The sequence below is a fragment of the Rhincodon typus genome, chromosome 16 (genome assembly GCF_021869965.1).
Source record: "Rhincodon typus isolate 14 chromosome 16, sRhiTyp1.1, whole genome shotgun sequence".
NCBI lineage: Eukaryota > Metazoa > Chordata > Chondrichthyes > Orectolobiformes > Rhincodontidae > Rhincodon > Rhincodon typus.
The window spans coordinates 43,772,673-43,787,767 of record NC_063347.1 but is presented as its reverse complement, the minus strand read 5'-3'; the positions used below and the strand labels follow the sequence as shown (position 1 = coordinate 43,787,767).

At 41.0% G+C, this 15,095-nt stretch overlaps 1 protein-coding gene across 4 annotated transcripts in view; it reads left to right on the top strand.

Annotated features, from left to right (window-relative positions):
• Window positions 1-15,095, top strand: part of LOC109914264 (contactin-4-like) — a 1,378,312-nt gene that overhangs the window by 1,279,764 nt on the left and 83,453 nt on the right. For all 4 annotated transcript variants that reach the window (XM_048606641.1, XM_048606645.1, XM_048606643.1 and 1 more), the window contains 4 exons: window positions 2,448-2,563; window positions 7,667-7,853; window positions 8,476-8,588; window positions 12,411-12,579. In XM_048606641.1, coding sequence (XP_048462598.1) covers window positions 2,448-2,563; window positions 7,667-7,853; window positions 8,476-8,588; window positions 12,411-12,579 — 585 coding nt within the window. The remainder of the gene's footprint in view (window positions 1-2,447; window positions 2,564-7,666; window positions 7,854-8,475; window positions 8,589-12,410; window positions 12,580-15,095) is intronic.

The window sequence follows — 15,095 nt, the reverse complement described above, 5'->3', positions numbered from 1 at the left end:
CTCAGCAGCTCGTGGTGGGGCCCAGCCTGGTCTCTCAGCAGCTCGTGTTGGGTCCCAGCCTGGTCTCTCAGCAGCTCATGGTGAGTCCTGGCCTGGTCTCTCAGAAGCCCGTGGTGGGTCCTGGCCTGGTCTCTCAGCAGCTTGTGGTGGGTCCCGGCCTGGTCTCTTGACAGTGTGTCGACTGGTTTCTTAGCAGCTCCCAGCAGTGTCTAGGCTCAGCATGTGAGTGGATTCTGCCCAGGCATGTTCCTAAGACACCAGGGAAGATCAGGGAGGTAGCAGCTTCAGCAGCAGTGACTGTATCTGTAGCGGTGGTGTCAACACCAGACAGCTGAGATCTCCTGGAGAATGAGAAAACAGAGGATTTATCAAAGACTGTTGAACTTTTAACTTATTTGTTTATTTTCCTTTAAACTACGAAAGACTTTAATGTTAACTATTACCTTATTTCTTTATTTTCCTAATATTCCATGAAGCAATGCTTAACTTTTTAACTCTTGTTTCTCTGACTACTTTGTACCTCAGTTTTTCGGTACTTAGGTACCCAAGATGGCATCATGTGTGGCAACATAATACACTTTTCACTGTACTCCATCACTTCTGTACTTGAGTACACGTGACAAGAAAATCTAAAATCCAAAATCTAAATATTTTCTTCAATATGGTCCCAATTGGATATGATTTTGTACAACTTTTGAGTATTGCAATGCAGAATTATTTTAATTATCTCTTTGAAATGTGATTTATTAATTGTAAAGATGAGAAGAGTTGGTCTACAAATTTTGCTCTACATTTCGTGCACTGAAATCTGGCCAAGGCCTTGTGTGTAAAGATGAGACAATCCTATAACTAGCAGCAGTCTTATAATCTTCTGAGAGAGCAAAATGAACTGATGCCTCTCAAATCAATTTGGAAAAGATGATGTGGAAAATTTTCTTACCCACCACCATATCAAAACTACTCCTGGAAGACTACACTGTTTTTTTGTATGTTACTAACTTAATAATAAATCAAAGAAAACACAATGCATGCACAATTCACAATCCCCGTGCCCCTCAATGCACCCAGACATGATAACTCCAAGTCCAATCAGTCCCTTGCCCTTATTTATTCCCTATTTACCCTCCAGCCCCTCCCTAACCCCAAAGCTCTGACTCCCAAACTGTAGACACCATGAATCCAACTACCCCCTCCCTACCACTGACTCCCACTCCCACTCCCTACCTAACGTAAGCTCTCACACACTTAGCTGCCACCCTGCCCTATCAGTCTCCCTCACATTGTACCCCTTAATCCACTCAACTCCTGATCCATCTGTCATCCCCACTTGTTGTCAGATCTCCTTACATAACTGGCACCCACCTGCTTACCTGTACCCTTCACTTAACTGGCACTTGACCTTCCCCACCCAACACCCTCACTTACACACTTTGCTTCTTTCACACGTTGTCAAAGTGTCTTAAGGACATTTAAACCACAGAATACAGGACTTATTGCAGAGAAAAGGGCATTGATTTCAGCACTGATCCACTTGTTGCTGGCTGTGAGGATTCTTGGATTAGTATAAGCTAGTGAGAAGGCTCCTGACTGGCAAGTTAGCCTGAAAGGCTGTACCAAAGGTAAGTGGGCAACTTTTAGCGGGACCTGGAGGGAAATTGGAATTCCAAACCAGATGAGAAAGTTTGGGTCATGGAAATTTCTTCCTGCAGTATATTATCTTACCTCCACCTGACTGGTCACAAACTTGCAAGGTGGATGTGCAACACTTTTTTGTCATTACCCAACTGCGTTTGTTACGTCCTTAGCATATTTGATGGCCTTCTTCTGTGGTCTTCCCTTTTACTGTTACCAATACATGCAAAGCCTGAAGAATAATTTGCCTCTCTTTCCTTCAGTTTGTATGAAATCATTATCCGCAAGAATCATTGACTCCACAGCTACATGACCAAACTTTTGGCAAATAAACCAGAGTTGACGGCCAGGATGTTGGAGAAACATTGTAGATTTTAATTTACATTCACACTGTGATCAGTGGCTATTTTTTAATTCCACCAACAAGCTTGCAATTTCAGGAAGTGCATATTTCAAAATCTGGTTTTACTCCAACTCCATTTAATGATTGTGAATTATCACAATTTTATTAAATGAAGAGAATCCAGCAAAAAGCGTGGGAACATAAAATTCAGAAATAGATTTAAAATGCAGATGGAACTTGATATTGGCAGGACAAAGGTTTCTAGTATTATTAATGGCCTTTATCTTGATGAGTTTTATTAATAACAATTAAACTCAATAATATGGGATTGCATTTTTGAACCTATTCTGAAGATATGTGTTTCTCAGAGGTTTGCTTTGAAAACTTTGCCATCAGAACTGACCATCCAAATTCAATACATAGCTAAAATTCTTTCAAAAATGCTGATGGGTTTCTCCTCCTTGTAATCTAGAACCCACTGCAGCACCATTCAATGTCTCAGCCAGAAGTCTGTCAGCTTCAGAAGTGCAAGTTTTCTGGGAAGCTGTGCCTTGGGAGACCAACAAAGGAAAAGTGCGAGGTTATGAGGTAAGAGAAACTAATTCCATAATTCATTCTGACAGGATGAAAGGAGTCCATGCAAATTATAGCTAAGGTTTATGTAAATCAATAATGTCTTTTGGGATTCATTTATCTCGGAAAGTGAATCTATAATGAATCAAGTCACTGGTCTGAATAGCTAGTGGGAAAATAAGCCAATTCATCTTGATGCAAAAAGTTTTCAACCTAATGACTGTGAAAGAATAATGAAATATGACAACATTCAGGTTTTTTTTGGTGTTAAATAATTGATGGCAGGACAGTTCAAGTTAAGGTTTAGTAAGGATAAAACCTCAGATTTACTATTACTCACATGAGTGTCCATTGGATTGTTTGTGTCTGTAATATCACGGTGTATGCTTGAACAGAAACAGCCTTACAGTTAAATATTTTGAACTTCCATTCCAACAGTTTTCACTTTAATATCAGAAATTTCTAAGTCAAATAGAAATAATATTGTTGCTGCCAATTCTGTCTAAAATAACTTAGGCCTTGATCTTTTAGAACAAACATGTTTTCTTTGGACCTCATTGCAATCAAGCAGTTATGACAAAATCAGTTTCTTAAGCTAGCTCGTTCTGTCACATAGGCGAGGAATTTGCATTTTGCCGTATGCTAGTGGGAGTCTTAGATGATGGCACATCCCCAGTTGCCCATTACACATTTTCTGGAATAGTGATCTGCTCATTTTGTTTGGAAGTTAGTTTTGAGGTGACCCGAACAGTGAATGATGGGCAGACATTCTCATCACAACGGATACCTTGCAGGTTTGAAGGTACCGGCAAAGTATTTAAAAGTCACTCAAGCACCACCTCATTCACTGCAAGCCAGGGACTCCACAATAGACAGTGACCACATGGTCAGTGCCACCACTGACCATCATCATCCCTGGAGATGTCTGCCAAACATCAAAGATCGCTCCCAGTTTGGATGATGCTGCTTTAGCCTGTCTGCTTCAGGACGTATAGGCAAGAAAGAATGTTTCCCTTCCTGGCTGATGGAGGAAGAGACCTTCTGTCAGAAGTGATGGTTAACGTTGTGACTGGCATCAATGCATGATGAGCCAGTGCAGGAAGCAGAAGAACGATTGCCGGATCTCCCCATGGGTACGTGCCACCATCTTCCTGCTGCAATCTCACACATATTACACCAGTCAAATTCTGTCACTGTACAGCTATGTCACACAAGCACGTCCACCTCACAAAGAGCCCTGAAGAGCTCACATCCACTTTATATTTCCAGTCTTTCCAATACTTCCCAGGCATTGTGCTCCTGACTCACGCACTAGGGATGGATGACTGGCTGGATGGCCTACACATCCTCACAGATGGTTCCTGCACATATTTCCATCGCAATCAACTCTTCTCTTTCTCTCATTGCAGGACAAGCTGGTGCACAGCAGAAAGGAGAGAGCACAGACTGATGGAGGCCTTTTGGATCTCCAGATCCTCACTGCTGTTCTGGGAATCTGCCATCCAGTTGGTTGGTGAGGACCAAGGACTTGAGGATTTTTGGAATGGCAGAAACCAATGAACAATGTTGTTGTCTGCTTTTCAGAGGAATGCAACCAGTCGTTCTCATTCCTCCACAAAAGCGTTTTGTGGATCTTCAACTAACTCTCCTCTTCCACAGCTAAAAGGGGAGGCAATGGCCTGGTGGTATTATCACTGAACCATTAATCCAGAGAAGCAGGTAATGCTCTGGGGACCCGAGTTCAAATCCTGCCATGGCAGATAGTGGAATTTAGTTCAATAAAAATCTGGAATTAAGAGTCTAAATGATGACCATGAAACCAATGTCAATTGTCGGAAAAACCCATCCAGTTCACTAATGCCCTTTAGAGGAAGGAAACTGCCATCCTTACCTGCTCTGACCTACATGTGACTCCAGACCCACAGCGATGTGGTTGACTCTGGCAATAAATACTGGCCTGTGAGTGAACTGTGCACAGAACCCTGGCAGCACCTTTCTCTGAGTGTGTCTGTGACACCTCAGAGTTTGCACTGGCACAGAGTTCACCTGCACTCTTACCAATACAGAGACTGTCACCTTTCTGTTTACATTAAATATAGCAGACTTGGGCACACAATCGGGTGAGCATGTCACTGATACATATCTGCAGTAGGGGTAGAAATGCCTGGGGTCTAAGATACTCGGAGGACTGCCAGTCACCTCCTGAGCCCAGTGCAGAGGATGTTCCTCCATACTCAGCCATTGAAATTGCTCAACCTGCAGAGACAGGCAGGGGAACATCAAGAAGAGTGCCGAAGATCCTCACTAGACTGAAGCAAAGGATAGACAAGTCTGCTCATCTTCTGTCCACTGCGGATGCTCCAGCACGCAGTCTCTAGGCTGCCTCCATGGAAAAGGGTGACAGCTGCCTTAGAAACTGAGGGTCTGTAGAATGACTGCTGGCTATGTGTCAGACCTGAATGCCATCACAATACTCATGGGTGTTCGTCACCAATGGAAATGTGAGAAGGGATCAAGACACCTCAAGTTGCCTCCCAGGTGCCCCTTCCGTCTCGAAGAGACTGGCTGGTGCCACAGGAAGCAGGAGAGGTGGGCACTCTGGGAGTTTCACCACAGGACATCCCAGAGATGTCCTGCTTCTCCATCTGCCCTCTGCCTGCCATTTACCCCCAACCCTTATCATCCTTCCTCTGTGCAACACTGGCATACAGCCAGGATGCCGGAACATGCAGTCATTGTGGAGGTTGGTTCATGCCAACAAGGGAGTTTCTACATTGCGTTTGCCTCCAATACTCACTGCATACACGAGAGATCATTAAAGGGCAATCAGGCAAGAATGTAATTTGGATCCATGATTTTTCATGAGATCTCATTGGAACATGATAAAATTAAATGTGAGAAAATACATTTTTAATCAACCTGTTCAGTCGTAGCATAAGGGACCTGTAGGACAGATCAGCATTTGATCTTGCCTGGAAATCAGGACATGACCACCTTGCCATGAGACCCTGTTCTATACTGTAAATTAGGAAGTTCAAGTTATTTTTGGCAAGTTGTTGGAAAATTGAGATGCAAATGTCTGAAAGTAGGTTTCACCCATTCTCTGAAAATTTATCTCAATGGTGAGAATCTGATTTTTGACATCTTGCCGTATTAAGTTCATTCATCTGCCACATGTGTTGAGTGTACTAATTACTGCATCTTTGAACAGTTAAAGATCCTTTAGAATTGATGCTCACAGTGACATTTTCTTCATAACTGAGCTTGTAAAGTCTAAAATCTGGGTAATCAATAAGCACCGACCGTGAATAATTTCCATATCCCACCAGCCAATCATTTCTCAAGTCTGTACAATAAACACATTCCTATTGCACTGTACCAGACTCCTGTATCAGCACTTCTGGGCACAAATGTAGATTTCTCAGAGACACTCAGTTTGGTAGGTCCAGTATCCAATTGCATACTTGACCTGACAGAAATTCACATTCTTATTAATTATAAACTAATTATGCACCTAGCTTTATGCACAACTCTTTATAAAGGCTCACCTAAATTCAAATTGGCCCAGTATCCAAACTTTTCAAATTAACTTTAAAATACGCAGTTTGAACAACTTTGTGCATTCTTTCAAACAAATTTCGGTTCTATTCTCCATTGTCTAACCATTCTCCGTTGTCTAATTATTCGCTGCTCATTGGGATTCTTTAACAGAATGCTGCCCATGTAACAAATTCCAAAATAGACATTGTTGACTGATATTATTCTACAAAAAGTTGAAGTTTGGGATCACGTGTTCTCTCAGTTAAATGTAATAGAGAAATTCAAGCTAAATTTCATGTAGGCCCTCTATTTTTGAAAAAAAAGTACGGATTTTGTTTTCTGAAGGTTACTCTTTCTCTGTACTAAATGGACAGCACTCGTGAGTACAGAGAAATTGGTTGAAAATAGCAGGAAATGTTGATACATGTAGATCAAGTTGTTCATCTTTCAGTTCCAAATTCATCTGACACATTCATCTCAGTTAGTCATTATAATTTTGCTTATGATTTCTGTTGGAATATTTACATATAAACAACTACTGATAGGAGTCCAATCAGTTAGAGCTACCATGTGAAATAAGCCACCTTCGCAATTTTTGCTTCTTGGAGAAGAACTAAATTCTAACAAACACATTAGCAAGAACACCCAGAGTTCACAACTTTAGCTTTCTCGTAGACCTGGATTTTCCAATGGCCAGATAGTTGTTTCTGAAGCATAGTTGGGACTTGCACTTGGTGACCCTGCAGCAGACTCTGAAGGAATCGCCCATTAAATTGAAAATTTGACGAGACAATTCCCTCTGCACATTGAACCCCTCTGAAAGTCTCCAAATAAATTGGAGAATTCAGAGGGCTCTGTTGCAGTTAGGGAAGTAGCTACTCAGGAATAATGAGCCTCCTAAATACCTAGCGTAACACCTGAGTAACTAGAAACTGACCTACAGCTTCCACAAGGTCTTCACCTTTTCCAGAATTTTTTACATTTTCCAAAGTCTTGACCTGAGACACCATCCTGTCAGAGCAGCTGTAAAAGTGCCAGTCTTTAATGTTGGACCTTTAACTTTTAGAATACAGCACCTGACTTCTGTAATGAAGGGAATGTGGTTTCCATTCCCCAACTCTTCTTCATGACAACGGACCTGTCAGAATGGAAGCATGGCTCTGTATTGCTGAAGGATCCCTAATCAGGATCTCCTCCTGTCAGAAATGCAGAGCTCTTTAGTGTCTTTAAACAAAAAAGCAATGAAGTGGCAATCTGTGTGAGATAGCCATTCCTCAGAAAACCAGGCCCCCGGAGTTTACAGATCACAGAATTTCATAGGCCACAGGTCATCTTTTCCAATTTGTTTCACAATCACGGTTTTATTAGATGAGTTGTGAATAGTGGCAGAAGGCTATCAATCACCATCTCTCTTGAATGTATTGATTGTGGTAATGCGTTCAGCTTTTGCAACACAAGCATCAGTTTTGATGCAGTCTTTTCAGTTTTCTGATGAACGTCTTGTTTTGTGGCAGAGTGTTGAGCTGGTTCCGATTAATTCCTGTTGATTCCTTGATCTTTTTATATTTTGTTCCTAAGATTTGGTATTGGGCAGATGATGAGAATGAAGAGACAGCAGATAAACTGAGATCAAATGGAAACATTACTTCAGCAAAGGTCACAGGATTGAAGGGCAGCACACTGTATTACCTGATGGTTAAAGCATACAGCAGTGCTGGAACTGGACCTGCTAGCTCTCCAGTTAATGTCACAACTCGGAAACCACGTACGTATGACTTCAATATTGAAATGTTTTGTAAATGGATCTTCAAGTTGTGCCTCCCACATCCAATTGAATGTGTCAAAATAGTGAAAGCCTGCAATTTCTTCAATTGAAGTAGTTGATATAAATATGTATTGGTGGCTGAATTTGTGAAGATCATCTTGACCAAGATGCTTCTGTGAACAGCAACCTCACATGTCAACCTGCTCTGTTTGTATTTCGGTTTTCCAACATTTGTTTTTGTAAAGAGGAAAGTGATAATCTTGTGTTTATGAACTAAAGGAAGCAATTGTGAATTTGTAATTATATAGCTCCTTTCAGTCCAAAATGTTTCACACCAAATTCATTTCATTTTGAAGTCTTGTTACTGCTGTGTGTGAGCAAAGTTCCACCAAGTGTGGATGGATGAAGAGCCAATTTTTATCCATGTTGGTGAGGTTGACTCAGGTTGATCATCAAACAAGGCTACTTATTCCATTTCAAATAGCACATAGGATCTTGTGCATTAACCTGGAGAGGTAGACGTCACTGTACTTTTGAATACTAGCACTCATTTAATTCAAACTCCTGTCACATGTGGTACTCTTTCACTGATATGTTGACTCACTGTTTCACTATCTCACAGCACCAAGTCAAGCACCTGGAAAAATATGGTGGGAATCAGCCAGCTCCAGAGTTGTTTTAAACTGGGATCATGTCAAAGCTATGGAAAATGAATCAGAAGTGACAGGATATAAAGTAAGTACATCTAATAATCAATAAGACTACCAATTGACAGTTTGAAAAGCAGAGCTTGTATCAGAAAGTGCACGCCCTTCTAAAGATATCTGGGGTGATGCTGAAAAAAATACCAAACCATCACAACCTGGGTTGTTCCCAAGATGGCGCGCTGACAAGATAGGTAAAGTTTGAGCTCCTGAGCCATTCTGCTTCATTTTGGCTGCATCCCTCTTTTTCTTTCCTTTTCTTCCTCTTTCTTTTTCGTCATCATCTTCTTGGCAGCCGCAGAAGAGGAGTCGCTGGGGAGGAGGCTGGAGCAGGACTCATGGCAAAGATGGCAAGGCGGTGGCTACAGCGGTGACTCGTTGTTGTGGTAGGCCCGGAGGGGGGTCCTGCTCGTGATGTCAGCAAGGTGGCGGCAGCAGAGCCAGGGATCCCTGGGGCATCAGCTGAACCAGGAATGGGGACTCATTGCATCTGGAGACCAGAATACCTTACAGAAACCCCGGAGACACGAAGAAAACGGTGGCGGCACGGTGGCTCCGTGGTTAGCACTGCTGCCTCACAGCACCAGGGACCCGGGTTCCATTCCACCCTCAGGCGACTGTCTGCGTGGAGTTTGCACATTCTCCCCGTGTCTGCGTGGGTTTCCTCCGGGTGCTCCGGTTTCCTCCCACAGTCCAAAGATGTGCAGGCTAGGTGGATTGGTCATGCTAAATTGCTCGTAGTATTCAGGGATGTGTAGATTAGGTGGGTTATAGGGGGTTAGGTCTGGGTGGGATGCTCCGAGGGTCAGTATGGACTTGTTGGGCTGAAGGGCCTGTTTCCACACTGTAGGGGTTCTATGAAAACCTGAAGCTGTGCTTGACAAAAGGACTGTAAAGTTGAACGTTATTTCTTGGCCCTTATTACAAGGGCTTGTTACAAAGGAATTTCTTATGTTTCTGTCAACTGAACAGAAAGTGGAACTTTGTTTAAGTAATTTCTTTGTATTCATTTTGTAATCCAAAATGGTGCCAGATTGTGACGTCAAAACACTTTTCGCTGTATTTTTTCCAAATACCTTTGACGATAAAACTATTCATTAATGGAGTGCAAAAGTCATCAGCTTTATATATGCCTGATGGAATCTTTCTGTTGCAGGTTGCCAACAGAATTACTTTTTATTCATTTTATTGTTTTGTCGACTTGTCACATTTAGAACAATTTGGGGATCAGCACTTTACGCCACTTGTTGCATATAATTTGACTGCATCTAGTTTTAAGAAAATTTAGAGAGAAATGAGGCTGTACTATCATCTGAGCTGGTAAATTATCATCAATTTAACACTTCATACTGACATTGTCCTCCATAGACATTTCAATATACTTATGAAAGGTATTGTGGAGATTCAAATTCCATTCTTGCTTCTTGCAGCATATGATTTCTCTTGTGTGCAGTGTGCTTGTCTAATTGGGTTCAGTCCTTCGTGACCCAGTGCACTTTTGTGTTCCTGTGGGACTTTTTTCTCATCTTTGTGATAAAGTTCAGCGGTAGTTCAGAATGTTAACATTGACATAAACACAATCACATTACTGGAACATAAGAACGTCAGGTTTTTCATTTGAGTTTGTAATTAGCTCAGGGGTTGCAACTCAGGCTTTATGAAAGGTCTTTTTTAGGTGTTTCCTGCGGCTCCCTGCCTACATTGCATCGGAAATCTGAGGTTGCAGTAAACAGGGCAGAGAGCTTCACCTTCCACTGCTCAACATCAATGTGGTATCACTTTAGTCCACAGTTTCCCATAGTACGTTGTATGACCCCCAAGATTATCAGTCTGTCATGTTGACAAAGGGATGGCATCCAGTGTTACTGAGCATGTTCACCTCATGATTAATGGATAAGATGTAAAGCAAGAGCTGGTACCAACATCAAATCCATCCATCTGTCAGCACTTTTATCCAACCAGTGATGTTTTTCAACTTTACAGCATTGCACTAACCGAAAAAAAAGAAAAGTGGCACTCTTATTAGTTACAGTACAACTCTGTGACAGTTTACCACAAATGTTTTTGCTTCAAAGAACTTGCAGTTGGGATTTTTTTTTAACTTCCTGGAAATCAGAGATAAAAGCAGTCAATTCTACAAATACTGAGCAAGTGAGGCAACATCCATCAAGTCACTATTGTTCCCTTCATGCAATATGCTTCCATTTTCCAAGTAAGTCAGACTTGTGGCAAATGCCTATTCCTGTTGCCATTTTGCTCAATTAAATAGATGGATAATAGATATAGTAAATCTGCTATAATAGATCTGTGGCATCAGTGTACCCCACACTATTAGTCATTTCTCTGATTTGGTGACACTGTCACTCAGCTGTAGGAATGAATATCAATTTGTAGGCTGCTGATACATTTACTTTTACAATGTACTTACACCAATACTTTAACATTAATTTGAACACAAGTGATAATTCCATGTGCAAACTCGCAAAGATTTCTGACAACTGAGTAAAATCAGCAACCTCAGCTGTACACTCTACATGCTCACACTTTACACAAACTAGCTGATCAAAACGTCTTTGCATGTATTCAGGAATACTCTAAACACAAGGGAAGGTCTGATAACTGCTACAGTGTTTAATAACATCAGAGACTGACTGAAAAATGGATGAATATAAATCAGTTCTGGTGCATTTACAGGATTTCAAGTTGACAACATGCACAGAAAGCCTGAGTCTCTTGCTATGGCTGTGTTGATGTCTCTGAAATTATATGTGGTACAGCAAACTGGTCAAAAATAGTGCGAATAACTTGTAAAGTTGACTGATGTGATTTTTTTTGAAGATAATTCATTTGAAGATCCATTCAAATTAGCGGATTGTGTTCTTACAAAATGTTACTATCTCCTGAAAAAGCATTCTGTCAACATTTGATATTCACATTGATGTCAAGCTCAAAATGGAACAACATCATGTGAACATCATCAGATGAGCATGACTCCTTCACATGTCTCTCAGCTAAAGTATGCTTCATTCCTCAACTACAAATTTTGGAACTTTGCTAATTGTGAATCCAATGAAGAGAAGCCAAAAGCATCAAAGCAATGGAGAGAATGGGACACTTGTGCCAAAATGTGACAAGGAAAACAAAGCTGTACCTTGTCTTTGACCACGCGATATGTACTGGGAAACACTTGATGCTGATACAAGATATCTGAATGTTGATGAACAGAAAAATTACAGTTTTTTAAAAATGTCATGCTGTCACAGTCTTAAGTTTAAGGTCCATTAGTGGAATGTTTAGAGTGAACTTGACCCAGAAACTAATTCACAAAATGTCTAGAATGATCCAGAATGGTACTGAGAGCAAAATTTGAAAACGGAAGTAGTCATTCCTGACTGTAAACATCTTTCATTTCAGCAAAACTCACCAAAGTGATGAAACCAAATGTGAACACATCTGGAATGGTCTTAACTATGACATCCCCGAGAATTACAAACAAAAGGGCATTAATGTTATTGTTTTAATAATGAGATTTTTATAAGGAGGGCTCTACATTATCACGACCCTTCAAAAAAATGTGGATACTTGTTTTTCTTCTTGATGTATCACATCTCACTCGGCTATCAGTTTCTATATGGTGGGACTTGGGCTCCAAATTAATGAAGTGAGTCTTGTTTAAGACTGTCAATGCAAGCACCTTCAAAACATGATGGATCCAAGTATACCTATGATCTGTCTTTCTGTAGGGTGAAGAGAAAATCTGAATGACAAATATATCTGATTTGTTCTCCGCTGCCTGTTAAATCTTTGGCTTTGTTTTATGAATAATTCTTGCGTCTGCTGTGTACCTTTACAGGTTTTGTACAGAAATAACAGGCAAAGCAGTACAAAGGTGATAGAAACCAACAACACATCAGTGGAGCTTCTACTCCCTGATGATGCTGATTATATCATTGAAGTGAAGACATTCAGTGACGGTGGTGATGGAATCAGCAGTGCTCAAATCAGAATCCCACGAATGTCATGTAAGTTATTCTTTTTCAGTTGATACAGAAACTAATATTTTGGTTTAGTGGATATCAGACTTTATTCTATTCAAATATGCTTTTCATTCTTGTACCAATTGATCTGTGTTGGTGTTCATTCTGTAACAATTTTGCTATTTATGAAGGAGGATTTGGGATTGTGTTATAGAACTGTTACTTGGATTCACTGCAAAATGAAGGGATAAAAACAAATAGTAGTTCTCTGATTGGAGGAAGTTTGGAAAGTCTAAACTCAGTTTTTAATGTGAAAGATTAAGTGAAGGAGAAGATGGCTGTAATGCTTGATGGGCTAATCAAAAGGATATATTAGAAAGGCTGGCTGTACTTTGTTTTTAATGCAGGATGTGGGCTTTGTTGGCTGGGTCAGCATTTCTTGTCCATCTCTAATTGCAATGGGAAGGTAGTGGTTAGCTCCCCTCTTGAATTGCTGCAGTCCATGTGATATAGGTATAGTCTGTGCAGATTGGAGGAGATTCCCAAGTTTTTGACCCAGTGACCTAATGCTGTTAAGTGACCAACTCATTGCATCTGAGCTTCAGTGGGAAGTGAGGGTGGAAATTGTGGAATTATTCGCCATAATCATTTTTTTTGCTTCAGCTTTGTGAATAGTTCCAGAGGACATCTTGAATTGCAATTATTACTGTTTTATTCAAAAAGATTGCACAGGTCAATTCAGCAAATTCAGCAACAGTCAGTTTAACTTCATCGGAAAGCTTTTAGAATTGATAATTCAAAAACAAGATGAACACTCACTCAGACAAGAGTGGATTAATCATGGAAAACCAGGGTGAAAATCAGGTTAATGTAGTCGATGTGGGGTGCATGGATTTTCAAAAAGTGTTTGATAAATTGCCACATAATAGGCTTTTCAGCAATGTCGAGGCCCATGGTACAAAAGAGGCAGTGGCAATATGGTGCAATGTTGACGAGATGAAAGGAAACAGAGAGAAGTGGTGAATTGTTATTTTTCAGATGGGAGGAATAGTGGAAATCTCCAAATATCAGGACTTGTTCAGTACATTTTGTAACATACATTAATAATCTACACTTGGGGAAACTGCCCTTAATAATCAAAGGAATTGAAAACATGGTTAAACGGATTAGCATCTTCAGATGACAAATGGACCGGAGTATACCACAAGCCTTGCAGGCTAAGTATCGTCAGCTTCTTTCTCTGAGGGACACTAATGAAGAACTTTTATAATGAATGAACTGTTCTTTTTAGGCAGGTCCTTGGGTTCAAAATGCTTCCACTCTGATTCGACGGGCTCTGAGATAACTGAGAAATTCAGTGCATGAGCTGCAAACCCTTGGAGGGTTGTGTAAATAAATTTTGGAGGTTTGTGCGCTCACTCTGACGCTGCGACTTTGCCTTTCTGTGTTCACAACGAAGTCGCTCAATGTTTTCAGAGACTACTCGAATGAAAATTCTCCATGTTAGTCACATCAGAAATTTGCATGAGTCAGGGGATGTTTGATCTTTTCAGGAATATTCCATGCATAACACTAAAGCGGTTCCATTGGTCAGATGGGAATTTCTTGTCGCAACCAGGTTGTGAGTGGAGCAATTCACTGGTGTCAGGCAATCAATTGAATGCCTTGCCCAGCAGTGCTGGTTTTGAATGGTTTGTGCCTTGATGCTGGGGATGATGTCCTTGGAGAGAATGCTCCAAAGATGGACCAACTTTCTTGCCAACTGAGTTAGATGATGTTGCAAAGGATTGGGATACTTCTCCAATATATTGAAATGCCAGCTGTAGGCCATCCAAATTTCCAAAGCATATAAGAGGATCGGGATCCTGCTGCCTGGTACACCATTACGTTAGTCTCGGTCTGAAGATTTTGGTCCTCTTGGACTCTTTGTTCTGTTGATCAAAGGCTGAGTCCGGTGCTTTGAGGGTGATGTTGAAATTTATTATCTATGTCTGCCATTCCAGTGAAGTTGATGGTTGCAGGTGGTGGTGTTCCCATTCTGCTGCCCTTACCCTTCTAGATGGAAGTGGTCATGGGTTCGGAAACTGTTCTTTCACGAGCCTTGGTGAATTTCTGCAGTGCAGCTTGTAAATTGGTTAACAGTACTGTTACTGAGCGTGGGTGGTGTAGAGAATGAATGTTTGTAGTTGTAGTGCCAGTTGAGTTGGCTGCTTTGTCCTGGATGGTGTTAAGCTTCTTGAATGTCATTGGAGCTGCACTCATCCAGGCAAGTCAGGAATTTTCTATCACACACTTGACGTATGCATTGTGGATAGTAGACAGATTTTGGAGTGTCAGGGCGTGAGTTAATTGCTGCACAAATCCTACTTTCTGACCTGCTGTTGTAGCCACTGTATTTATATGGCTAGTCCAGTTCACCACTGGTCATTGGGAAGCCCCAGGATGTTGATAATGGACGATTCAATGATGTTAATACGAGTGAATATCAAGGGACAAGGATCAGATTCTCTCTTAAATAGAGATAGTTGCTGCCTGACATATGCATGTCGTACAGTCATAGA